Source organism: Carcharhinus amblyrhynchos, chromosome 18 (genome assembly GCF_965287045.1).
Source record: "Carcharhinus amblyrhynchos chromosome 18, sCarAmb.v2.hapA, whole genome shotgun sequence".
NCBI classification, from domain to species: Eukaryota; Metazoa; Chordata; class Chondrichthyes; order Carcharhiniformes; family Carcharhinidae; genus Carcharhinus; species Carcharhinus amblyrhynchos.
In genome coordinates, this window is record NC_137341.1 from 2726783 (window position 1) to 2753238 (window position 26456).

Here is a 26456-nt window from a genome sequence, read left to right on the forward strand (position 1 = left end):
GAATGTCGAAAAGATTTGAGGGTGCTACAGGTACGTGACGGTTTGAGTTATGAGGAGGGGCTGGATAGACATTGTTCCCTGGAATGTAGGAGGCTTAGGGGTGATCTTGTAGGGATCTTTAAAATAATGAGAGGCATAGATCAGCTGGAATTCAACATCTTTTCCCAAAGGTAGGGGAGTCCAAAACTAGAGAGCATAGGTTTAAGGGAGAGAGGATAGATGCGAAAGTGTCCAGCGGGGCAATTTTTTTCAGAGGGTGGTGAGTGTCTGGAACAAGTTGTCCGAGGTAGTAGAGGCTGGTACAATTTTGTCTTTTAAAAAGCACTTAGTTACATTGGTAAGATGGATATGGAGGGATTTGGGGCAAACACAGACAACTGGGACTAGCTTAGTGGTTTAAAAAAAGGGCGGCATGGACAAGTTGGGCCAAAAGGTCCATTTCCATGCTGTAAACCTCCGACTCTATTGATCCACTGAGAGAATGTCCGGCATTCATATTGTGATCAGCACTTAAACTCTGGATTCTGGTCCACAGCATTTTATGATCCTGTCATATTCACAGTAACAAACAGACTTGATGGTTGAGAATGATAACTCATCCAAAAACAACAGTCCTACATTTCAGTTACTTGCTGTGAGAAGTGGAAGTACTGTTTCATCCCAATTCTCATCCCATTGAACCATCTTAGATTCCTTCAGGTTCCTTCTAAATGTGCCGAGAGTGCTCTTTTCATTCTTGAAGTCTGTAAACAGAAGCTGAAGAGAACACAATGTATTAGCTAAATATAGATTTTATACTGCAATATCAAATCAAAACTACATGCTTACAAAACAGTGCAGTTCCCAGTAAAATACCTTGTGATTGGACCCCTTCTGGACATCTTGAAAATTCAAGATCTAACCACTGCAGCTGTAAATGCTCCTGTTTTGTTGCTGAAATTCATACACACACCAGGAACATCAGCTATTCATAAAACTGTCTTCCAAGAAAATACCAGACCGCGAACTTTAAATGGAAAACACAATATAAAATTTGTGTGGTTATTAAGTTGCAGGAAAAATCAACATTTTAATTCATGGATTCGTGCTCTGGATGGAGGCAATTCAGCTCATCATGTCTCTATCAGAGCTTGGAAAATGTTATCAAATTAGTCCCACTTCCCTATTCTTTCTCCATACTGTTAATTTTTCCATTTCCGATATAAATATTTTTGAAAATTACTGCTTCCATAACCCTATCAGATACTGAAGTTACGATCAAGCACCTCATTCTGTAGATATCATTTCCAATTTTCCTCTAATTTAAAGTGTCCTCTGGCCTTCATGCCAAACTTCTCCCCATTAGCTTAAACCTTTGCTGCAGAAAAACCTCAGCTTTTCCAGTCTCACTACAAAACAGAAGGCAGTTTTCCCTGGTACCGTTCCAATAAACATCCTCCATATCTTTCCCGGATGTGGTGCGCCCAGAATTAGGTACAATACTCTAGTGGCGATTAACAAGTGATTTTACTTCCCAATTTATAAACCCAAAGACACTTTAAAAATTGTCAATGTAAACTCCAGATCTCAGTTACTGCATTTGCTTTAACATTATTCCATTTAGTTTATCTTGGTTCTCAATTTCACTTCATACTTCACTGCATTCAATTTTGTCTACGACTGACCTTGCTGCAATTCCAAGCTACCTGTCAGCTGAAAACTTTATCCAAGTCCAGGGTCAAACATCAAAAAGATACCAATTGCAGTGGGAGCAGATTTTCCTCTTGTTTAATGAGCAAATTTTCACCACTATCCAATTTCCAAACTAATTTTGTTTCCATTCTGCCATTCTTTATTTAATTCCAACAGCCTTCAATTTGTCTCATACCTTTTGGAAGTTCATAATTGTTACTGTGCAGAAGGAAGCCATTTGGTCCAATGTGTCTGCATCAGCTGTCCAATCGAGCATCACAATTTCATACCGTTCTGCTGCATTCTCCCTGTACCTCTGCACATTATTTGAATAGAAACAATCATCTCATGTCCTCTTGAATGCTTCGCTTGAACCTGCCTCCGCCACACTTCCAGGCAGTACATTCCAGACCCCAATTACTCAGTGTGAAAAGGGCTGCCCTAGTGTATAAACTAGTTCACCTTGATACACCAGCCTGACATCAAGCTGGCAATACCTGGATAATGCCTGGGCAAACATAAAAAAACCAGGAGCAGGGATAGGCTGTTCAGCCCTTCGAGCTTGCTTCGCCATTCAGTACAATATAGAACATTACAGAGCAGTACAGGCCCTTCGGCCCTCGATGTTGCGCCAACCAGTGGAACCAATCTAATGACCCTCTAACCTAAACTATTCCAATGTTATCCATATGCCTATCCGCTGACCATTTGAACGCCCTTAAAGTTGCCGAGTCCACAACTGCTGCAGGCAGGGCGTTCCACACCCTTACTACCCTCTGAGTAAAGAACCTACCTCTGACATCCGTCCTATAATTATCACCCCTCAATTTAAAGCTATGTCCCCTCGTGTTAGCCGTCACCATCCGAGGTAAAAGGCTCTCACTGTCCACCCTATCCAATCCTTTGATCATCTTGTATGTCTCAATTAGGTCACCTCTTAACCTTCTTCTCACTAACGAAAACAACTTCAAGTCCCTCAGCCTTTCCTCATAAGACCTTCCCACCATACCAGGCAACATCCTGGTAAACCTCCTCTGCACCCTTTCCAATGCTTCCACATCTTTCTTATAATGCGGTGACCTTCTATTGGCCGATCTTCTATCTCAAAGCTATATTCCCACTTTTTCCCCATACTCGTTGATGTCACTGAAAAATGTAAGATTATCTATATTTTTTAATATATTGTTAGGGTCCCAGATCAGAACCCCAAGATACGTTATGAAGTCAGACTAGACCAGTGAGGCCCACATCAGTGATAGGGGAACTATTGGAGAAAATTCTTAAGGGGAGAATTAATATCCATTTGGAAAGACATGGGTTAATTAGGGATAGTCAGCATGGCTTTGTCAGAGGGAGGTGGTGCCGAACAAACGTGTCAGAATTTTTCAAAAATGTGATCAAGTACGTGGATGAGGGAATGTCAGATTATGTACTTGATAATGGATACTGATATTGATGATAATGTGGGGGAAATGTTAAACAAGTTTGCAGATGATAGCAAGATTGGTAAGGTGGTTAATAGTGAAGATGGTTGTAGGTTACAGGAAGATACAGGTAGGTTGGTCAGATGGGCAGAGCAGGTGGGATTTAACCATGTTAAGTACAAGGTGATGCACTTTGGAAGAAGAAACAAGGAAGTATTTAATGAATGGCAGGACACTGGGAAGCTCAGGGGAACAGAGGGATCTATTATTCACAGAAACCTGAAGGAGGGAGAGCTGGTGAATAGGGTAGTTGAGAAGATGGGACACTTGGTTTCATCAGTTGTAGCATAGAGTACAAGAGCCAGAAGATCATGTTGGAGCTGTACAGAGAGCTGGTGAGGCCACAGCTGGAGTACTGTGTGCAGTTCTGGTCACCTCACTACAGGAAGGATGTGATGGCTCTCGAGGCGGGTACAGAGGAGATTCACCAGGATGTTGCCTGAGATGGAGTATTTCAGCTACATACTGAAATACATTGCAACAAGTTACTGTGAAATTTCCCCGAGTCACACCACACCAGTGCCTATTCGGGTCAATGCACCTAACCAGCACATCTTTTGAGACTGTGAGAGGAAACCCACGCAGACACAGTGAGAATGTACAAATTCCACACAGACAATGACCCAAGCCGGGAATTGAACCCGGCTCCGTGAGGCCGCAATGCTAACCACTGTACCGCCCTATTACATTACCAGCAGTCATAACCTTCCTTAACATGTGAATTACACACGAAATGAGAATACCTCAGGTGTTACAACCAGACAGATTACAAGAACATAAGAAATAGGAGCAGGAGTAGGCTATCTAGCCCTTCGAGCCTACCCCGCCATTCAATAAGATCATGGCTGATCTGTCGTGGCTCAGTTCCGCATTCCCACCCTCTCCCCATAACCCTTAATCCCCTCGCTTATCAAAAGCCCATCAACCTGCGTCTTAAAAATATTTAGCGAGGCAGCCTCCACCACTTCAACAGGCAGAGAATTCCAGAGATTCACCACCCTTTGAGTGAAGAAGTTCCTCCTCAACTCCGTTCTAAACCGCCCCCCCTTTATCTTGAGGCTGTGCCCCCTAGTCCTACTGTCCTTTCTGAGCGGGAAGAGCCTCTCCACCTCTATCCTATCCATCCCATTCATCATCTTATAGAACATAGAACATTACAGTGCAGAACAGGCCCTTCGGCCCACAATGTTGCGCTGACCAGTTAAAAAACAATGACCCTCTAACCTAAACCAATCCCTTTTCATCCATAAACCTATCCACGGATCTCTTAAAACGCCCCCAAACTAGGCGTATTTACAACTGCAGCAGGCAGGGCATTCCAATCCCTCACCACCCTCTGGGTAAAGAACCTACCCCTGACATCTGTCCTATAACTACCTCCCCTTAATTTAAAGCCATGCCCCCTCGTGCTAGCTTTCTCCATCTGAGGAAAAAGGCTATCACTGTCCACCCTATCCAAACCTCTAATCATCTTATATGTTTCAATAAGATCCCCTCTTAGCTGCCTTCTTTCTAGCGAAAACAACCCCAAATCCCTCAGTCTCTCCTCATAGGACCTCCCCCTCCATACCAGGCAACATCCTGGTAAACCTCCTCTGCACCCTCTCCAAAGCCTCCACATCCTTCCTATAATGTGGGGACCAGAACTGCACACAATACTCCAAGTGCGGCCGCACCAGCGTTGTGTACAGTTGCAACATGACGCTGCGACTCCTAAATTCAATCCCCCACCAATAAACGCCAAGACACCGTATGCCTTCTTAACAACCTTATCTACTTGATTCCCTACTTTCAGGGATCTATGTACACATACACCTAGATCCCTCTGTTCATCCACACTATTCAGAGTCCTCCCGTTAGCCCTATACTCGACACATCTGTTATTCCTACCAAAGTGAATTACCTCACACTTCTCCGCATTAAACTCCATCCGCCACCTCTCGGCCCAGCTCTGCAACCTGTCTAAGTCTCCCTGCAAACTATGACACCCTTCCTCACAATCTACCACACCTCCGACTCCACCCAACTATACCCTCATCCAGATCATTAATAAAAATTACAAACAGCAGTGGCCCCAAAACAGATCCGAGGCACACCACTCGTAACTGAACTCCATGACGAATATTTACCATCAACCACCACCCTCTGTTTCCTATACATCTCAATGAGATCTCCCCTCATTCTTCTAAACTCCAACGAGTACAAGCCTAGTTTATTCAGCCTCTCCTCATAGCTCAACCCCCTCAACTCCGGTATCAGCCTAGTAAACCTCCTCTGCACTCCCTCCAAGGCCAAAATATCCTTGCGTAAGTACGGCGACCAAAACTGCACATGGTACTCCAGCTGCCTCACCAATGCCTTATACAGCTGCAGCAAGAACTCCCTACTTTTATATTCAATCCCCCTCGCTATGAAGGCCAGCATCCCATTCGCCTTCCTGACCACCTGCTGTACCTGCAGGCTGGGTTTTTGCGACTCGTGCACAAGGACCCCGAGGTCCCTCTGCACCGTCGCCTGCTGCAGTTTTTCGCCCCGTAAGTAATAGTCCTTCCTACCATTATTCCTACCAAAGTGGACCACCTCGCACTTGCCAACATTAAATTCCATTTGCCATTTCCTGGCCCATTCGCCCAGCCTATCTAGATCCTTCTGCAGACTCTCCACACCCTCCGCGCAATTTGCCGTTCCCCCAATCTTGGTGTCATTATGGACGTTTAGCAGACTGACAATATTTCAGACAGAAAACAATGCTATAATTGTATCCCAAAATGGGTACATTATGGAAGAGGTTTCAAAGTTACTGTATCCTAATAAACTGTGGGCTCTGAACTGAAGATGCCAGAGATAAAGCTCAAGATGTGCATGGTTTCATCCAATTGTCTACCTACAGGTTTGATTGGATTTATTGTCACATTTATTGGGATGCAGTGAAAAGTATTGTTCCTTGAGTGCTATACAAAGCCTGCCATTCATAGAGAAAGGAAGGAGAGAGTGCAGAATGTAGTGGACAGTCGTAACTCGGGTGTAAAGAAAGATCAACTTAATGCGAGGTAGGTCCATTCAAAAGTCTGATGGCAGCAGGGAAGAAGCATGGGACGGCACAATAGCACAGTAGTTAGCACTGCTGCTTCACAGCTCCAGGGTCCTGGGTTTGATTCCTGGCTTGGGTCACTGTCTGTGTGGAGTCTGCACATTCTCCTCGTGTCTGCATGGGTTTCCTCCAGGTACTCCGGTTTCCTCCCACAGTCCAAAGATGTGTGGGTTAGGTTGATTGGCCATGCTAAGAAATTGCCCCTTAGTGTCCAGGGATGCGTAGGTTAGAGGGGTTAGTGGGTATAATATGTAGGGATATGGGGATAGGGCCTGGGTGGGATTGTGTTCGGTGCAGACTCAATGGGCCGAAGGGCCTCTTTCTGCACTGTAGGGTTTTATGATCTATGAAGCTGTTGAGTTGTTTGGTACGTGTCCTCAGACTTTTGTATCTGACAGAAGGTGGTGGAAGAGAGTCTGTCTGGGGTTTGTGGACACAGGTTAGTTGTGTGCCTAATATGCTTGATTTCAGTAAGTGATTCTGACACTGATTCTCAGACATATTCAATAATGGGATGCAGCAAAATCTAACAGCCAACGAGTATAAAAAAACTGAACAGATGATGGAACGAGAGGGGTCGTTTTTAAAGATGAAAACATTCAAACATTCGCTATATCTTTCAGCACAGTCCTTTACCTTCAGTTGCCCAGCCAGGTCATGCGAGCTTTTAAATATTAAGCCATTTTCTTCATGTTTCACAAGTTCGTGCAAACTGTAAAATGGAAGGAAAATAGTTACAATTAACCCAAATTTCCAGAAAAGGTTGGGGGAAGGTGGTGGTGGGGAGATGGGGGGCGGGGAGGGAGGAGAAGAATGGGAAAGGATGACAATTTTATTATATTCATGAATGTCTCTCTCAAAACAAAAACAAAAGATGTTGACAGCTTTGCGGAGCCCCAAATTAAAAGGAAGGGAATCAGTTAACAAGTTTGTAATGTATATTGCAATGTATAATAAAAGTAATACTAACAAACAATAACCTCATGGTGAAAGTGCTTTCAACCAGAACCAATAGAGATGAAGATTAAAGAAAAAAATCAAAAGGTAACAATTGGTAAAAAGGTAATATAAGGGCGGCATTGGCATAGAAATCCAGAGACCCAGGGTAATGCTTTGGGGATCCGGGTTCAAATCCCAACTTGGCAGATGATGAAATTAAATAAAATCTGGAATTAAAAGTCTAACAATGGTCACGAAACCATTGTTGATTGTTGCAAAAACCCATCTGGTTCACCAATATCCTTTAGGGAAGGAAATCTGCCATCCTTATCTGGTCTGGCCTACACGTGACTCTTAACTGTCCTCTGAAGTGTCCAGCAAGGCACTCAGTCCAGGGGAATTAGGCAACAAACGCGGGTCCAGCCAGCGACACACACATTCCATGACCAAATAAAATAAAACTTACCATTGGAAATCGACTGCACATACAGGCAAACAGCAACCAAACATGTCCACCACTTTCATAGGCAGGTCCAGCCCACTGGTCGATTTATGAAGACAAACTCCTAGATCACCAGAACCTGAAAATCATCATAAAATATGTGTGAAACAAAACATTAAAAGTTTGAATTCATTATGGGCCTGAGCATTTCAATGGAACAGATTTTAGTGAATTGGATCTTTGAATCATCTTTTGAGAATTTTAAACCCTTACTGATTTTAGTGACATTGTTGCAGGGGACTGTAGTTAAATAAATTTCCAACTTTGTCTGGATTAAACAGATTCTGTAACTGGGAATTTTAATCTTACAACTAAATATTCACACTCATGAAGCACAATTATGTTGCCCAGACAGGAAATCAATACATAATACATGGAACTGAGATCGACAATGTGTAAAACATTAATTTGGATAATCAAGTCAAAGCAAGCATTGATTAAAATTATTGGCAATGTAACACAAACAACACAATACTGCTATTTAATTATCAAAGTCATTTTACCCAGCAGCACTGGATAATCTTCAGCTTCAAGCCACAAAGTGCAAATATGAACATATTTAAAATTCTTTTTGTTAATGAGGCGATTATAGAAATCCTGTAGTGGGCCTTTCCCTGGAAAACAAGGAAAATAATTTTAAACATAAAATTCACATTCAGGGAAACTGAAGGGGAAGGGAGCAGAAAATGTAAAGGTTTGGGGGAAGAGGAAAGGATGGGAGAGGAGGAACGGGAAGGTGAGTGGGACAGGACGCAGTCGAGATGATGAGTGAAAAGGCAGTGGAAAGAAATAGATATATTTTGTACAGAAATTTACCTGTAATGGCACAAACAAGGGAGGGTAATGTTATACCACTGGTTATGAAGCCTTCATACTCTGTCAAAAGAATACAATGACATCAATGGCATTTATTTTAAAATAGTTCCACTCCTTCAAAAGCAGAGTCTTTCAACAGTTCACCACCCGACAGCCCCACCCTGACATCCATGACTCCTCCCCAATCCTCTCATGATCCCTCCGAATGCCCCCATCCACTCCCTGACTCATCCACACACCCCTTCATTTCTCCCCCACTCCTCTGACTCTTCCGTCCCCTCCCTGATCCTCTGAGCTCCCTACCTTCCCAAATCTGTCATCCCATCCCTGAGCACCTCCCATCTATTCCGACACACCCACACACCCCTTCAAGTACCTCCGTCTCCCGCAGCGGTTCCCTCCCTGCACCTGACCTCCTGTTCCCAACATCCTTGCCTTGATCCTCTCTGACTCCTCCCAAGCTCTCCCTGCACCCCATGCCCTGTCCACACCATCCCCCATTCCCTCTCCAACCCACCCACGCCCCCCTTCGCACCCCCATCCTTTCCTTGCACTCTTCTGTCCCTCTGACCTTTCCGAACCTCTCCCTGATCTGTTGTCCCCTCTCTGATCCCCCGTACCCTCCCTATATCCCCCCCACCCCCTCTCCAAATGCTGCCATGGTTACCTCACCTCTGGAATACAGCTCTTTTCCCTGGTTTGTTGAATTGTGAATTTGCTCTATAACTGTTACATGACAATTGTAATAACTGTAGAGAGTTGTCCAATTTCTTACACATTAAACATTTTTCACTCTCAGTCTGAGTTGCTATTATTGCAGAATCCACAGGGGAGCATCCTGCTGCCCAGGGCAAATCGCTCATTGCATTCTTGTTCTTTAAACTTTAACACTGGCTGTATAGCTCAGTGGTTAGAGCACTGGTCTTGTAAACTAGGGGTCGCGGGTTCAGTTCTCGCTGGAGCCTTTCATTAAAATTTAAACTGATGGGAGCTGCAGGAAAGGTGCAGAAAAACTAGGAACAGACCACTTTGACAAGTGTGCAAGAGCGGTTGCAATTTTGGGCGGCACGGTCGCCTAGTGGTTAGCACTACTGCTTCACAGCTCCAGGGACCCGGGTTCAATTCTGGCCTCGGATCGCTGTCTGTGCACATTCTCCCCATGCTTGTGTGGGTTTCCTCCGGGTGCTCTGGTTTCCCCTCAGTCTAAAGTTTTGCGGGTTGATTGGCCATGCTAAATTGACCCTTAGTGTCAGGGGGACTAGCAGAATAAATATGCAGAGTTATGGGAATAGGACCTGGGTAGGAACGTGGTCGGTGCAGACTCGATGGGCCAAGTGGCCTCTTTCTGCATCGTCAGGATTCCATGATTCAGAAATGTTAAATCAGAAACAAAAAGAAAAAAAGAGTTTAGATCCAGAAGGAAAAAAATGACAAGTGACAAGTTATAAAATTAAAATATTATATTATTAATGAAACCAATTAAAAGCTGAAAGAATTAAATTCCGTAGTTAATTTTCAGTTCCAGAAGAATTGACTGGCATTAATGTTGATGTTAATAGGCTTGTAGCCCAGATTGGCTATATTCTTGCTAAAATTCTTGCTAAAATTCTACCAAATGTGCCTGCCCACTGAGCTATGGCAACATTTACCAAATCAGTTTCTAACACTAAGTACATTTCCCACTATTCCTATTTGATTCATACCACACTCCACAGATTTATCATTCCAAATTAACTTCAGAATGGACAACCTGACAAGAACTGAAAAGGAAATCCAAATTTCACAGCTGAAAGGGCCTTCAAAACCATTGATATATTGCCAAATCCGACCATAATTGCACCCACAATATATTGAAAATTGAGAACTAATTAATTTTAATACCATTTTTTAGATAGAAATAATTTTGGACTAAGTTTTCCATGGTTTGAAATGTCTGTCAATATATACGTAGGAAAGAAACAGTTTTAGCTACTACTTTTATTGTAGCAGTGAATTAATTTTCCAATTAATGTTTGCGCGCATATATTATTCACACACTTCTTTAAGGCAAGGATAAAAAGGTGCTGCACACTTTGGCCACAAGAAATACAGGTTGACAGGAACTTACCTTCCAAGGCTTTCAACAAAATGGAGAAATCTTCATCCTCTGAAAATCAAAGAGGAGTATTTTATTCAAGGTGCAGTCTTCCTGATCATCGTTTAATTCATTTCATGTCATATCATGGTGACACAGTGGTTATCACTGCTGCCTCTCAGCGTCAGGGACTGAGATTCAATTCCCAGTTTGGGTGACTGTCTGTGCGGAGTCTGCACATTCTCTCCGTGTCTATATGGGTTTCCTTGGGGTGCTCCAGTTTCCTCCCACAGTCTGAAAGATGTGCTGGTTAAAGGTGCATTACCCCAAACAGGCGCTAGAGTGTGGCTACTAGGGGAATTTCACAGTAACTTCATTGCAGTGTAAACCTTACTTGTCTCTAATAAATAAACTTTAAACCATTAAATCTTGTTATTTAATCTTCCTTCCAGCCTATCACACAGATTGCCTCTAGTTCTTCCTGCACCTCCGCACACCCCCATTCCACAGGCTTAAAAACTTCTCCGTTTCTTCCTTCTGCTCTGATCATTAACCTGAAACGTTAATTCTGTTTCCCTCGTCAGATGCTGATTGATCTGCTGAGCTTTTCCAGCTTTTTGTTCACTCTTATTTTAGTCTCTGAACCCCCAAGCCCAGAATATTTACACAACAACTAGCAAACTGTACTTGAGTGGAAAGGGATGTTATGATAGCCGTGGGAGATCATCAGTAGATCTGATGGCCCTTGTTGCGTATGAGCTCCGAATTATACGAGTGAAGGCTCAACCAATAGGGAAGAAGCAGTTTGCGGTAGCGGGGTGGGGGTGGCGGTTTAAAACCAGTGGGTTCTACTCAGGCGCACAGGAGCGATCTGCAGCAGTCTGTAGTCGTTGGACAGCTCTCAACTATCACTGTCAATAATTGGGTGACTGGTGGGGAAAAATTAGCCTCAGTGAGATCATTACCAAAGTAAAATATTCTCCTGTGCACTATGCCTTTTCTTTTTATCTCAAAAAATGTCTGCAGAGCTCAACATTTAGTGATCAGATACCTTGTAAAGTCATAAATATTGATAAAAAATTAACACAGGTTAGATCTAGATCTTGTTGCACAGAGGAAAATATCAAAGTTTACTGATGATGCAAAACTGCATTGTAAACCAAAGGGAACAGCATAGAAATTCAGAAGGACGCAGACAAATTAGTGGAATGGGCTGATATGTGGCAAATGAAGCTTTTCACCAACCTTTCCTGTATCACTTTCATGTTAATATCAGTATAGTTATGTATGCTAACAAGTACAGAAACAAGAAACATTGGCTGTTTAAAGAAACAATCTGATTTACCTGTCCAGCTGGTGCTGCTAAGTAGCAACGCAGGCCTTCCTTCAATAGGGGTGACACTGCCAGTACTAATATTCAGTTCTGTAAAGGCTGTCCGTTCAAAATCAGAAGGCACAAACTCACTTCTAATTCCAAAACAAAGAATGCATTATTTACCATCGATATCAAACCATACATTCATCTCCAACAGGAAAATATTATACAATTGGTTCTATGCATCAAATAGCTTTAGTTCCCGTAAAATTAATTTAGAAAATGGCAGTAACATCAGAGGAAGTGTGTGCATTTGATTTCAACACTTCTGAAATAAAATTTAATACAAAAAGCTGGTTTGCCACAATGTTTAGTTATGCTATTTAAATATTTTATAGCAAAAATATAAAGCATACCTTGTTTTAAATGGGACAAAATCATTGGCAAGCTTCTTAAACAGTTTATGTTGTAATTCTAGGGGAGTGTCTTTAAAAATGGGAGAAGGACAGTCGTATAGTGTGATTGCCCTGTGATAGAAAAGATTTTTAATCATAATATATTCAACATATTAAACTCATCAATAACACGAGGACAATCACCAGTGAGCTAAAAATCATATAATAAATAAGACAAACTATGCTTTTCTCAAAAGAACTACAGGAGATAAGGATCCGCCTGTCATTAACATGGAAATAACAAACTAAAATGCAAACAGTCCATAGTGCACAAGGAGCACCAGTAAGAACACAAGGTCAACAGTCAAAAAGAGTGGAGGCAGATTTGAGTGGAATGTATGCACAAATCTTGCCAACAAACTAGGACAAATTATGTTTATATTAATATGTTTTGAAGGAATAAGATAAACTAGCTATTATTAAGCTTTACGTTTTACTTATTCACTGTCTCCTACTGCCCTCCGTTTGAAAGTCAATCACATTGCAGTGGAGCTGTGTCCCATGTAGGCAGGACCAGGTAAGAATGGCAGACAATCGCCAATGGTTTCGCAATCAGACTTCTTAACTTCAGAACTTTATTAAATTCAAGTTTTACTATCTGCCATGGTGGAATTCGAACCCAGGTCCTCAGAGCTTGTGCTGGATCTCTAGATTACTAGGCCAGCAACAATATCACAACACCACTGCCTCTCAAAACCATGAGATGTAACCAACACCACTGCTTAGCTGTTGCAAGCAACTGATTGGTGACCACTGGCGGGTGTTCATTTATTCAATTTTCAGGTTTATTTCTGTTCAGTCAGTTAATAATCTAATAGCACCACCGACCAGTGGAAAATACATCCTGTTCCACTTGGGAACTCCAGGATATTTCTTATGTCCTGGATGAACACATGGACAGAAAGCATTATTAGTTGCACAAGTTTCTGAGTTTGAGCAGAAGCTGACACCACAGTAGAGGAAATGCAACAAAACATAAATGTGATAAAGAAGGTTGGTCGACTGCAGATGTAGTTTGTTAAGTGGGAACCTGATGTAATGGTGATGATGGAGAGCTGGTTCAAAACAGCAGCAAGGCTGGGTACTCAAAATTCTCAACACAAAATGGGCCGGAAAGGTTCACAAGGTTAACAAAAAAGGTGGCAGTACTGACTAAGTAGAATTTTACGCTGCAGACTCTATTTGTTTAATACAATGTAATATTTCACAGGCAACCCACAGGTGAGAAAGAGAGAGAAGAACAATTTTGCAAATAGAGGTGTGAAAACTATTGGAGGTGTTCAATTATTCTAATATAGACTGGGATAGTCTCGATAACTGAAGGAGGAAGAGCTTATCAAACGTTGAGGAGAATTTTCTGGATCAGTGTTTCTGGTCCAATGAGGGACGGAGTCATTCCTGGATCTGGGACAGAGGTAAGCCAGTTGGATCAATATGTAAAGATGTACAGGACAGTGGTAGCATAAGGTTTAGGTAGGCTATGAGAAAGTACAAGGAGAAATCCAATGTAAAATATCTGGAATTAAAAAAACTACCGGTGACCATAAAACCATTGTGGATTTTCAGAAAAACTCATCTGGTTCACAAATGTCCTTTGGGAATGAAATCTACCATCCTTACCCGGTCTGGCCTACATGTGACTCCAGATCCACAGCAATGTGGTTGACTCTCAAAAACAGGCAACTAGGAATGGGCAATAAATGCTGGCCAGCCAGCGATGCCGATGTCCCATGAATGAAGAAAAAGAATTGAGGGAGATCTCAATGGGGTGAGAAAAGATCTGGCCCAAATAAATTAGAATCAAAATCAGCAGGCAAAATTATAAATGAACAATAGAAGAATTTAGAGAAGAGCAAGCCTGGCTACACTTTTGGTAGATTCCCACAAGGATGAAAGTAGGACAAATAAATCCAGAGCTCCCTGGATGACCAGAGAGAGAGAGTAAGATGTGGCAGCAAAACACTTGCTAGTTTGATAATACAAATAAGAACCAGAATAAACAGGGAAGGTAAAAATGGAGGAGCTGCAGAGAGAGAATGAGAGACTTCGAGAAACATAAGAGGCATCTGAATAGAAGGAAGTTGGTAGGCTGATGATTAAGGTTGTTGAGAGACCCGTTAAGAGCTTTCTGCATGGAGGCGTAGTGTGTGGCTGAGATACTAAATTAGCACTTTGCATCTGCCTTCACCAGGAAAGAAGGTGCTGGCCAAGTGGAAGGGAATGAATGGTAGATCAGGTACTGGTTGGACTAAAAATTGAAGAGGGAGGATTAGAAAGGCTAGCTGGACTTGCACACAAATGAATGAATTAAGAGTAGGGCACTCATCTCTCAAACCGAATACAATCAGATTGAATGGTGTATCTCAACTCCACATTCCTGTCTAATCCTGATAACTTCTCATCCCCTTATCATGAATCTGTCAAGCTCTGCCTTAAGAACATTCAAGACTCTGTTTCCACCACACTTGGAGGAAGAGAGCTTCAAAGGTTCACAAGTCTCAGAGAAAAAGATTTTCATCTCACTCACTGAGTAGCTGCAGGACATTCTGAAAGGGGAGGATGAATAGCCAGTGGTCATGGTCCATATCAGCACCAACGATGTAGCTTAGAAGTGGGATGAAGTGGGAATAAATTAGAAAGCAGGATCCCAAAGGTAGTAATCTTAGGAATAGGAGAATAGACCAGATGAATACATGGCTGGAGAGCTGGTGCGGGGAGGGAGGGATTTGGATTTCTGAGGGATTGGGACTTCTAGGGAAGATGGGACCTGTACAAGTTGGATGTACAAGAGGACCAATATCCTCTCTGGGGTATTTCCTCATAAAAAGTCTCACAACACCAGAGTTAAAGTCCAACAGGTTTATTTGGTAGCACAAGCCACAAGCTTTCAGAGCACCGCTTCATCAGGTGAGTGGGAGTTCTGTTCACAAACAGGGCATATAAAGACACAAACTCAATTTACAAAATAATAAGTATTTCCTGGTGTCATGGGGAGCATTCAATCTAGAGTGGTGGGGAGATGGGAACCTGAGTGGACAGACACAGGAGAGGGAAACAAAGATACAAATGAAAACAAAACTAGAAAGCAGAGGAAATGCAGAAATAGGACCATAGTACAAACATCGACATGTGAAAAAACATTAAGGTAGCTGTATTTCAATGCATGGAGCATGTGCAATAAGGTAGACAAATTATATAATTGATATAAATGGGTATGATGCGACTGCAATTAGAGATATGGCGACAGAATGACCAAGGCTGGGAATTAGGCAAAAAGGAAATAAAAACAAAATACTCAGCAGGTCTGGCAATATCTGTGGAGAGGGAAACAGTTACTATTTTGAGTCTTATGAGTCTTCTATAGAACTGACCAAGGGTAGGAATGTGATGGATTATAGATAGTTGGAGGGGGGAATTGAGGGGGTAGAGCAGAATAGGTCAACAATGGGTTGGAGCTTAATAGAGGTTTATAAGATGATGAGGGGGATCGATAAAGTGGACGTGCAGAGACTATTTCCTCGGGTGGATGTAGCTGTTGCTCAGGGGGTAGAACTATAAGGTTCATGGTGGGAGATATAGGAGGGATGTCCGAGGTAGATTCTTCACTCAGAGAGTGGCTGGGGTATGGAATGCACTGCCTGCTGTGATAGTGGAGTCGGACACTTTAGGAACTTTCAAGCAGTTATTGGATAGGCACATGGAGCACTCCAGAATTATAGGGAGTGGGATAGCTTGATCTTGGGATTGGGCATAGCTCGGCACAACATTGAGGGCTGAAGGGCCTGTACTGTGCTGTAATGTTCTATGTTCTAAAGGAGAGATTGACAAAAATGTCATGAACACAAGAAAAAGGGAGTGTTAATGGTGGCATTAAGGACTAAAGATGTTTATAGTGGTATAAGGGTGAAGATAGTGATGTGTATTCAGGAGAACAAAGAATAGTGCTCGGTGAAAGCAAAACAAAACAGATGGCCATGGGGGGGGGGGGGGGGGGGGGGGGGTGGGCGGTGGGGGGGGGGGAGGTGAATTTGCATTGCGTCAAACCAAGGAATCAAATGAGAGAGTCAAGACGGAGGAGAAAGGTCACAATTTAAAGTTGATGAGTCCAGAAAGCTGTAATGTGCCTAACTGGAAGATGAGATGCTATTCCTCCAGTTTTGTTGGGCTTCATTGGAATATTGCAGCAGGACAAGGATGGACATGTGAGTGAGAGTAAGATGCTGAGTTAAACTGATTAGAAGAGCTTCCATAACATATTGTAATGATGCCATGGTATTTATACACTTAATGCTTCAGAGGAATGATTTAAAGTTCAGTTCTTTTTTCCTACATGCAGCTGGTTTGTCTAGCTAGAATGCAGCAGATGCTGGGAAGCAGGATGATTACTCGTTTTAACCATGTGGTGTTTATTTAGTTGAAGGGCTTTTGTTTATAATTGGGAAAAGGCCCCTGCGGTGCTTTCTTTTGAAAAAGGTGCATTTGGATAAACAGGGTTTGTCGTCATGTGAAGTGGGAGGAGTTAGTTTTATAATAGTCACAGTTTTTCTTTCATTTCAAAGTTGATGGCAGGAGCTGTTTAAGGGCTAAAACTTCTCCAACAGCTTCAGGATTTCCTAGCAAGTATGCCTGGGTTTGATAACTGTATTTAGAGTGGATTTAAGTCTATGGGAAGTTGTTTCTATTCACGTTTAAAGATTGTTTGACGGTTGAGTTAAACTGCTCCATTTTGTTAATTCTGCTTAAGCTAGGTTATAAATAAAGCTTGTTTTGATAAACGATCCCTGATTTGTCAGTGGAATTACTCTTGGACTGAAGCATTCTTTCCTCACAATTATGCCAAAATAGAAAAATTATTCCGGTCTAGTCTGGCTTCACAATATACCTTGGGATCTGATCTAGGACCCTGACTGTATTGAACAGAAGTGTAATTAAATGTTGGTCCCTTAGAAGCAGAGACAGGAGAATTATGTGTGATGAGGAAATGGCTATTTGTCGATTTTCATAGACGACGACAAATTATACACCAGGAATAGAGGGTAAGCTAATAGAAGAGTGAGGAAATAAATTTCTCCAACATTCTGATATTAATTCTTACTTTTCAACTAAATTTGGATAAATTCAAAGACCGGATGGCCTACATCCTAGAGTTCAAAAAAGGGTAACAGCAGAGATAGTGGGTGTGCTGGCTATGGTTTTGTAAAATTCCTGAAATTCTGGGATGGTCCCAGCAGACTTAAAAGTAACATATGTCACTGCTGGCAGGAGGGGGGAAACATAGCATTTGTAATCAGGAAAGTGCTAAAATTCCTGAAGGAAATCTTAAGAAAACCACGTGTGTGAGAGACCAGGATTAATTGAACAGAGGGAAAGATACTAGGGATAAGTTGTCTTTGAGGTTCAAGAGAGGATAAGTTATAGGTGTTAAGTTTGTGCATTTGTAATAAAAGATTATGGTGGGTTTGAGTTGCAAGTAAATTATGTGCAGAAATTGTTTTTTCAGCTGTTGAATTTCACAAGAAACATTTGCATCTTACAGGGGTTCCATGAATGAACAAGGAGGGAGGTGTATTAAGCTTTATTGATCCAAAAGTAGACGAAGAATAGAAACATTAAAGATGGAAATGTTGAGTTCAAAGAGGTGTTTAAGGACAATAGAATTGGAGATGAAAGTAGGGAAAAGATTTTAAGGAAAGGGATGTTTAATTGAATTGAGTTGCTTTGGGAGAAAGCCCTGGAGACCATTTCCTTTGTGCGGGATACTAAAATATGAAAATTTTGAATTGGAGGCAAGCACCCGAGTGTGAATCTGGGAGAATTTTTTGTTTTAGGAAGCAGGTTTTTTCTGAACCTTCTCTGGAAATTCCACGTAGAGTGGCAATTTGAGAGGCCTATTAAAGTGACAATTCCTTACCTTGGGTAATATTTACTGATTTTTTATAGTTAAGAATCTACAAGAGGTTGTTGCCACAAAGGTAGTCTGTGTACTTTTGAACAAGCGTGCTTTTTGGGGGCTTATTCTGTAAGATTGTTTTAAGTGTAACTTTTTATGTTGTGTGCTAAAGTTCTTTTTTTAATAAGCTTAACTTTTTACATTCAAAAGGTGTACTGGATTCTGTGCGCTTATGGTCAGTGAAACAGACTTTGCTCAGGGGTCTGGCTTCTTCAATAATAATACCAGCTGTGGTACAAAAAAAATGGATTAGTTTTTGTGGATGTAACTAGATGGGGAAAATACACAGCAACCAGCAGATGTGGTATGTCTGGATTTCCAAAAAGGCATTTGGTAAGTTGTCACACATAACATAAGGGGAGATTGAGTTAGCATAGACTGATTAACTGACAGGAAGCAGAGTAGGGATAAACGTTGTTTCCAAGCTGGCAGAGTGTGACATAAGGACATAGAAGCTGCAAAGAGATCTAGAGACTGAAGAAATTACAAGACGATTTGCAAAGGTAACACCTGTAAATACAAAACAATGCATGTTGAAAAGGCGGTTGGATATCTCCTCTTGAAAAAAGGGTGATCTAATAGAGGGTCTTAAAATTTGGAAAAGTTTTTTTGAGGAGGTACAGAGAGAATGTTTCGTCTTCTGGGGAAGAGTATAACTTGAGCTCATCAATAAAACAATCACCAAGAAATCCAACAGGGAATTAAGAAGAATCATTTCTACTGAAACAGGGAGTTGGTGAAGTAAATAGTGTAGATGCATTTAAGGGAAAGCTAGACAGACAGATAAGTGCGGACAGAATATTGGGTTTAATGGTAGATTCTAATGAGGAAAGATGACAAACTAACTCAGTGGAACATAACCTGAGGGTTGGTCAGGCCAAATGGCCTGTTTCGATAACATATATCCAGTGTAATCCTACATTCATAAATGAATGGTACAGAAAGGATGCTGCATTAGAGTAAGGCACATTCTGTAAATGTTAATGTTTCATCATTCTGTCATAAGAGGAGTTTGTAAGGCATGCAAAATCACATTTACCCTCTTTCCAGAAAGCATAAAAATCTTAATTATCAGTAAAAAGAACATGTTATTGTGTTTAAATTTTCAATCAAGTTCTCCAAATTAAAGAGGATATGGAAAATTCTTCATACAATTTCTACATATTTATTTGTTTCATGCATGTGCTTCATGAATTAATAACTGAACCAGTGTTACGTATAAATCCAATGTCTGAGAATTTTCTTTTCACTGTTACAATCCTACATAAACGTGTAGTATGCCTTAAGTAAAAGAATACGTCAGACAGCTTTCTATAAACGCCAGAATAATGGCGAGAAATTTCCTATTTATGTTATATAATTAGAGAACAAACAATTCATGTTACCAACCTATCCTAAGTACAGAATCATAGAATCCTACCATGCAGAAAGAGGCCCTTCGGCCCATCGAGTCGGCACTGAACACAATCCCATCCAGGCCCTGCCCCCATATCCCAACATATTATACCCACTAATCCCTCGAACCTACACATTCCTGGACACGAAGGGGCAATTTTTTAGCATGGCCAATCAACCAAACCCGCACATCTTTGGACTGTGGGAGGAAACCAGAGTACCCGGAAGAAACCCATACAGACACAGGGAGAACGTACAAACTGCACACAGACAGTGACCCGAGCCGGGAATCGAACCCAGGACCCCGGAACTGTGGAGCAGCAGTGCTAACCACTGTGCTATCGTGCCGCCCAATACATTCCTATTGATGCTTACCAGTTTGAATTCACTCTCAGAATAAGGCAGAATACGCTTTCTGAAATTCTGCTCTTCGACTAAGATTGCCATCTAAAATATTTTAATCTTATCCAAGTAGTATGACAATTCAGTATGCACACTTACTTGATATTCCAGTTCACTCTCAAATCTTCTTTCATAGCTTCAGTGACACACAGATTTGAATCAGAGAGTTTTCCAAAAAAATGTTCATACCTAGATTCAAAAAATTCAACATGCAAACGTTAAATCATAAATTAGAATAAAGAACAGTGCAGCACAGACACAGACCCTTTTTACCAAGCCTGCACTGACACAAGATGCCTTCCCAAACTAAAGATCTTGATTGTGCAATTGTACAACTATAATTAATAATAAAGATCTGGAATCTTTGCTGTGTTTTATCAACCCTTCAAACACTGGCAACGACTCCTCCAACTGGAAGTTCCCCTCCTAAGTTGGAATGGTGAGGGGTTTGAAGTATACCAGCTGTTCCTTCACTGTCACTGGGCCAAAATCCTGGAACTCCCTCCTGAACAGCAGTGTGGGTGTACCTACACCACAGACTGCTGCAATGCAAGGCAGGTCCTTACCACTAACTCAACATGAGTACACACAAGGTGCTGTAAAAGCTACACGGGTCTGGACCAAGAGCTGGAAAATGGGATGAGGCTTCTTTCTTTGGCTAGCACAGAGATAATGGTCCCAATGATCTCCTTTGGTGGTGTAAATGTTTACTGTTTCTATTATGGTACATGGATAACTCAAGTAAGATCATTCACATCACAATTAGAAACCAAATTTGCTGTAACCTCTCCAGTCCAGTCTAAACGTCTAGAACCTCTTTGATCAGACCACTGTTTCCTTACCATCATCAGACACATTCAAGATAAAGATTTTGGATCTGGAAATCAATTTTTAATCAGTGCTATATAATGTTTTAACACTTTTATGTTTCAGGTCAATATTTGTAATGATGGTTTCTGTTTCACACATTCCCTCATTCAGAAAATGCTGATTTGCTGAACTGATTGGAGCTCCACACACTCTCGGCTGGAGAGATTACAATGTAATATCAAACAACACACTGGAAACCTTTCTGTACAAACCATTTGGCAATCTGCACAATGGGATGACGATCGCCATGCGTCAAGCTCATAATTGTGTAACCATAGTTGTGCCAGTCAATAATAAATTTGCTTCCTCGCAGCAAGCACACTACCCACGTCACTGCAATGGCAGGAAGGCCTGGGGGATTCTGCATGTAAAGGAAAGCAGAAAATTGCTTACCATTTATTCAGGCATTTCAGCAAAAAGAGCACAATCTTTTAAAGACTAAACTTATTACCTGTAGGAACATGTAGGAAGGTGCATCAATCTTTAATAGGGTGTAACATATCTGTAAAGTCTGCACAAAGATTTTGACCCCATATTGAAAAATTTTTGATCCAACTACAAAACATAAAAACAAATTAAAACCATTTGGAAATGGGTGTTAAATGTGTGCAAAATATCTGTATATTCACACAGACAGTTCATACAATCCCGACAGGGCAGAAGGAGACCATTCAGCCCATCAAGTCTGTACCAATGACAATCCCACCCAGACCCTATCCCCATAACTCCACGTATTTATCCAAGCTGGTCCCCCTGACACTAAGGGACAATTTAGCATGGCCAATCCACCTAACCCACAAATCTTTGGACTGTGAGAGGAAACCGGGGCACCCACAGATAAAGGGAGAACGTGCAAACTCCACACAGACGGTGACCCAAGCCGGGAATCGAACCCAGGTCCCTGGTGCTGCGACGCAGCAGTGCTAACCACTGGGTCTTTCAGGGCAAATGAAGTAGACAAAAATCAAATTACATTAGAACAAAGTAAAAACGGCAGCTCCCCAAAAGGAAGGGGAACAGCCTTAAACAAAAACAAAAAATACAAAGGAAACTTAAGACACATCAAATCAAAATGTGATTGTCGGGGTCTATAACGCAACTCAGCCCCTGCGATGCCCAGCGGGCACGGAAGGCGTCAACTGTGCCCGCGGACACCATATGCTCCCTCTCCAGGAACACCTGGCCGCAAACGTAGCCACAGTAGAGGGGCAGACAGTCAGGATGGATGGCCCCCACAATCGCCCACTGCCTGGACCTATTGATGGCGCGTCTCGCCAGGCCCAGGAGCAGGTTCACGAGGAGGTCGGCATCCCAACCCTCCCCTCTCCGCACCAGGTGTCCATAGATCAGGTGCGTGGGACTGAAGTGCAAACAAAACATCAATAAAAGGTGTTTGAGAAAATCAAAAAGGGTGTGCAATCTATAACATGAAACGTAGACATGGTCCACGGACTCCACATGTCACCCTTGTTGCCTGTGGCCAGAGTAAGTATAGATGTTGATTAATACTAAATAAACTTTGAAGAAATTATATGAAGATAGCAACACTTACATTTCATTCCTGTCATGATCTCTGTTATGTAGACAATATTAATCTTCTCATTATTTAAAACATCTTGATGAGGTTTTGCCCCTGAAAAAAATTTCAGAACAAGTTTTTAAAAATACACACTTTGGGCTGCTCTCCAGTTTTTTAAGATGCGTAATAGCAAAACACAAAAGTAAAGGACCGCATCATTCGGCTTTGGATCCTGTGTTTTTTCATCGATACAAGCAACACACAAAACATTTTTGTCAGGAAACAAAGGTAGTTTTAAGTAATTTTTTTTTTAAGTATTAGAAATAAATCATAGCTACTAAGTTTAATATTGTATTTCTTGCAAGACATTAGTTAGCTTCATATTACAGAAAGGTGTCTGCACGTCTTTGGGTTTTGATCAGTTTAAACCATGCCTGCATTGTAATGAAAGGGTTTATGGTGTAAAAGTAAATGGGATTTAAACAAAGACTAGGCTGTTGTTTAGCAACCAGGGGCTCTTAAGTTAGAAATAACTTTTTAGTTTTAAATTGGACAGGCAAGGAAGCAGCCAGCCCAGAGGGACAAAGTCTAGAAAACAGGGAATTGGGGCACACAGAACATCTCAGGAGACAGTTAAGTTAAAGATCCAAAGTGGAACAAAGTCCTGTTGGGTGAAATTGAAGTAAAAAGCACAGAAAGTGCTCAGAGTTTAAGAGACAGCTGCAGGAATCTGTGAGAAGCTCAGGTTTGCCCACTCGACTGTGATAGGCTCAGTGAGCCACATTTGCTCACGCCTTCCTGGGACCACGTTACCACCAAGTGTTTTATGTTGCAGCCTGTCACCGAGCCGCTGTAACCACTGACCACCACAGTGGAACACTGCGGCCTACAGGTGAGTTCACCATTTCCCCGTCGTTGTCCATATAATAGAACCCCAAGGAGGTCATTTGGGCCATTAAGTCCACATCAACTTTTCAACAGAATTTCACAAACATTCTACCCAGGCCCTACTCCCACGGCTAATCCCCCTATCCTCCATATCTTGGGTCGATTTGGCATGACCAATCCAGCTAACCTGCGCATCTTTGGAGTGTGGGAGGAAATCGGAGCACCCGGAGGAAACCCACACAGACGGAGGGAGAACGTGCGGACTCCACAGTCACCCAAGGCCGGAATTGAACCCGGGTCCCTGGCAACCACTGCGTCACCCATGCACATCTCCAAGGTGTGACAATGATGATTTGGATCCTCTTGTTGGTATCAGCACATTGAGTTACAGAGATATGTCAGGAGAGTTGTACAGATGTTAACGATGTGAGGACAGTACAACCTAACCCTTGGGGCTGTCAGATCGAACTTTATCAACATGTCCCAGCGCAGTGAGTGGTACAGGTATTTGGTCAGATATTTATAGTGGGGTGAGGAGGGTTTTAGCGGGGTTTATAGTGGGGTGAAGAGGGTTTTGGAAGTTTACAGTGGGAATGTGGAAGGTTTTGGGATTTCTTGAGGGGCATACAGGAGGTGAGGGGGATTTTGGGGTGTTTACAGGGGGTTTTGGGTTTTTTTGGGGGGGAGGTTTACAGGGGGTTTGGGTGTTGGAGGGGGTATTGGGTGTTTTTTGGGGGGGGTTTGAGTGTTTTGGGGGGGTTTACAAGGGATTTGGGTGTTTTTTGGGGGGGTTTGGGTGTTTTTTGGGGGGTTTACAGGGGGTTTGGGTGTTTTTTGGGGGGTTTACAGGGGGTTTGGGTGTTTTCTGGGGGGTTTACAGGGGGTTTGGGTGTTTTTTGGGGGGTTTACCGGGAGTCTGGGTGTTTTTTGGGGGGGGGTTGGGTGTTTTTTGGGGGTGTTTACAGGGGGTTTGGGTGTTTTTTGGGGGGGTTGGGTGTTTTTATGGGGTGTTTTCTTTGGGTGTTTACAGGGTGAGGAATGAGGGGAACACCCTGATGGGAGCTGCACTTACCGGGATATCCCACCAGAGTGACCCAGAAGCCGTTCCTGGCCAGGGACAGCGAGTGGTTTAACATCCGCGGGCTGCGGCCCACATCCCCCAGCACCAGCACACACGCCCGGCGGCGGCCCGCCGCTCCCGGGGCGCGGAGCCGGAGCCAGGCCCAGGCTGCGGCTCCCAGCAGTGCCCAGGCCGCGGGCCCGCACACAGCCGGCAACAAGCCGCAGCCCGGGCCCAGGAGCAGCAGCAGCGCGGAGACAACAACCAACAACACAAACTGCAGCCGTGTACACAGCGCCATAGTGAGAGCCGGCCCGGGGAGGGGCGGAATCACTCTGAGGGCGGGGCCAGTCCGGGGAGGGGCGGGGCCGGTTTGGGGGCGGGGCCAGTCTGGGAGGGGCGGAATCACTGAGGGCGGGGCCAGTCTGGGGAGGGGAGGGGCGGGGCCGGCCCGGGGAGGGAATGGGCCGGCTTGGGGGCGGGGCTAGTCTGGGGGGCGGAATCACTCTGAGGGCGGGGCCAGTCTTGGGAGGGGAGGGGCGGGGCGGAGCCGGCTTGAGGGCGGGGCCGGTCTGGGGAGGGGCGGGGCCGGTCTGGGGAGGGGCGGGGCCGGTCTGGAGGGAGGGGCGGGGCGGAGCCGGCTTGAGGGCGGGGCCGGTCTGGGGAGGGGCGGGGCCGGTCTGGGTGGGGCGGGGCGGAGCCGGCTTGAGGGCGGGGCCGGTGTGGGGAGGGGCCACACACACACCCCACACTCAGCCTATCTTTCTCATTCACCTCTCACAGAATCAGTGCAGTAGAGGCCCTTCAGCCCATCGAGACCACACCAACACATGAGAACCATCTGAACTCCCAGTGAATCGTATTTCCCAGCAGTCAGCCCACAGCCCTGAATGTTCGGATGTGCCGAGTGCTCATCCAGGTACCTTTTTAAAGGATGTGAGGAGACCCACCTCCACCACCCTCCCAGGCAGCGCATCCTGGACTGTCACCACCCTCTGGGTAAAAGGTTTACCCTCACATCCCCTCCAAATCTTCTGCCTCTCATCTTGAGCCTATGTCCTCTCGTGACTGATCCTCCAACTAAGGGGAACAGCTCCTCCCTATCCACTCTGTCTTTCATAATCTTGTACACCTCGATCAGATCACCCCTAAATCTTCTCTCTGCTCCAACGAAAACAACCTAAGCCGATCCAACTTCTCTTCATAACGTAAATGTTCCAGGCAGGATCCTGGTGAACCTCCTCTGCACCCCCCCCCCCCTCCCCTTCCACTGCAATCACATCCTCCCTATAATGTGGTGGCCAGCAATGCACATAGTACTTTAGTCGTGGCCTCACCAAAATTCCAGGCAATGTTGCGAAGCTGGTGTTTCTAAAATTATGGAACAATTGTAAAATGTTAAAGAGGAGAAAGCATTTCATGGTTCTTTTAAGAATGGAGTTTTTTTTTGTGGTAGGGAAGAAGAGATGCAGAACAGTACACAGACTGAAACATTATAGAACAGAGAACACTACAGCACAAACAGGCCCTTCGGCCCACAAGTTGCCCCGAACATATCCCTACCTACCAGGCCTATCTATAACCCTCAATCCCGTTAAATCCCATATACTCACCCAGAAGACTCTTAAAAGACCCCAGCGAGTTCGCCTCCACCACCACCGACAGCAGCCGATTCCACTCACTCACCACCCTCTGAGTGAAAAACTTACCCCTAACATCTCCTCTGTACCTGCTCCCCAGCACCTTAAACCTGTGTCCTCTCGTAGCGACCATTTCAGCCCTGGGAAATAGCCTCTGAGAATCCACCCTATCTATACCTCTCAACATCTTATAAACCTCTATCAGGTCCCCTCTCATCCTTTGTCTCTCCAGGGAGAAAAGACCTAGCTCCCTCGACCTATCCTCATAAGGCATGCCTCCCAATCCAGGCAACATCCTTGTAAATCTCCTCTGCACCCTCTCAATAGCTTCCACATCCTAATTATATTGAGAGGCCAGGCAGTAGTGTTGCCAACACAATAGGCT

At 43.5% G+C, this 26456-nt stretch overlaps 2 protein-coding genes and 1 non-coding gene across 6 annotated transcripts in view; 2 read left to right on the forward strand and 1 right to left on the reverse strand.

Moving 5' to 3' along the window:
* The window catches only part of eef2kmt (eukaryotic elongation factor 2 lysine methyltransferase), a 49964-nt gene extending 28776 nt beyond the window's left edge, over window positions 1-21188 (forward strand). Inside the window, exons 9-10 of one of the 4 annotated variants that reach the window (XM_080206263.1) lie at window positions 13646-13762; window positions 18448-18495. In XM_080206263.1, coding sequence (XP_080062389.1) covers window positions 13646-13762; window positions 18448-18480 — 150 coding nt within the window. In that variant the 3' untranslated portion in view covers window positions 18481-18495. Of the gene's footprint in view, window positions 1-13557; window positions 13588-13645; window positions 13829-18447; window positions 18496-21075 lie in introns of those variants that run through there. The other 3 variants (XM_080206266.1, XM_080206262.1, XM_080206267.1) reach the window with 3 other exon arrangements.
* alg1 (ALG1 chitobiosyldiphosphodolichol beta-mannosyltransferase) lies at window positions 622-24745 on the reverse strand. The gene is made up of 13 exons (XM_080206260.1): window positions 24444-24745; window positions 22517-22597; window positions 21416-21519; window positions 21177-21325; window positions 20194-20283; window positions 12309-12419; window positions 11923-12044; window positions 10611-10649; window positions 8504-8563; window positions 8191-8301; window positions 7652-7766; window positions 6883-6958; window positions 622-756 (listed from the first exon to the last, which is right to left on the reverse strand). The coding sequence occupies exons 1-13, from the start codon at window positions 24730-24732 to the stop codon at window positions 622-624; spliced, it is 1482 nt and encodes a 493-aa protein (XP_080062386.1). The 5' UTR covers window positions 24733-24745.
* Window positions 9396-9468, forward strand: trnat-ugu (transfer RNA threonine (anticodon UGU)). Its single transcript has one exon. It is a non-coding gene; the product is annotated as a tRNA-Thr (tRNA).
* Window positions 24746-26456: the final 1711 nt, after the last annotated feature.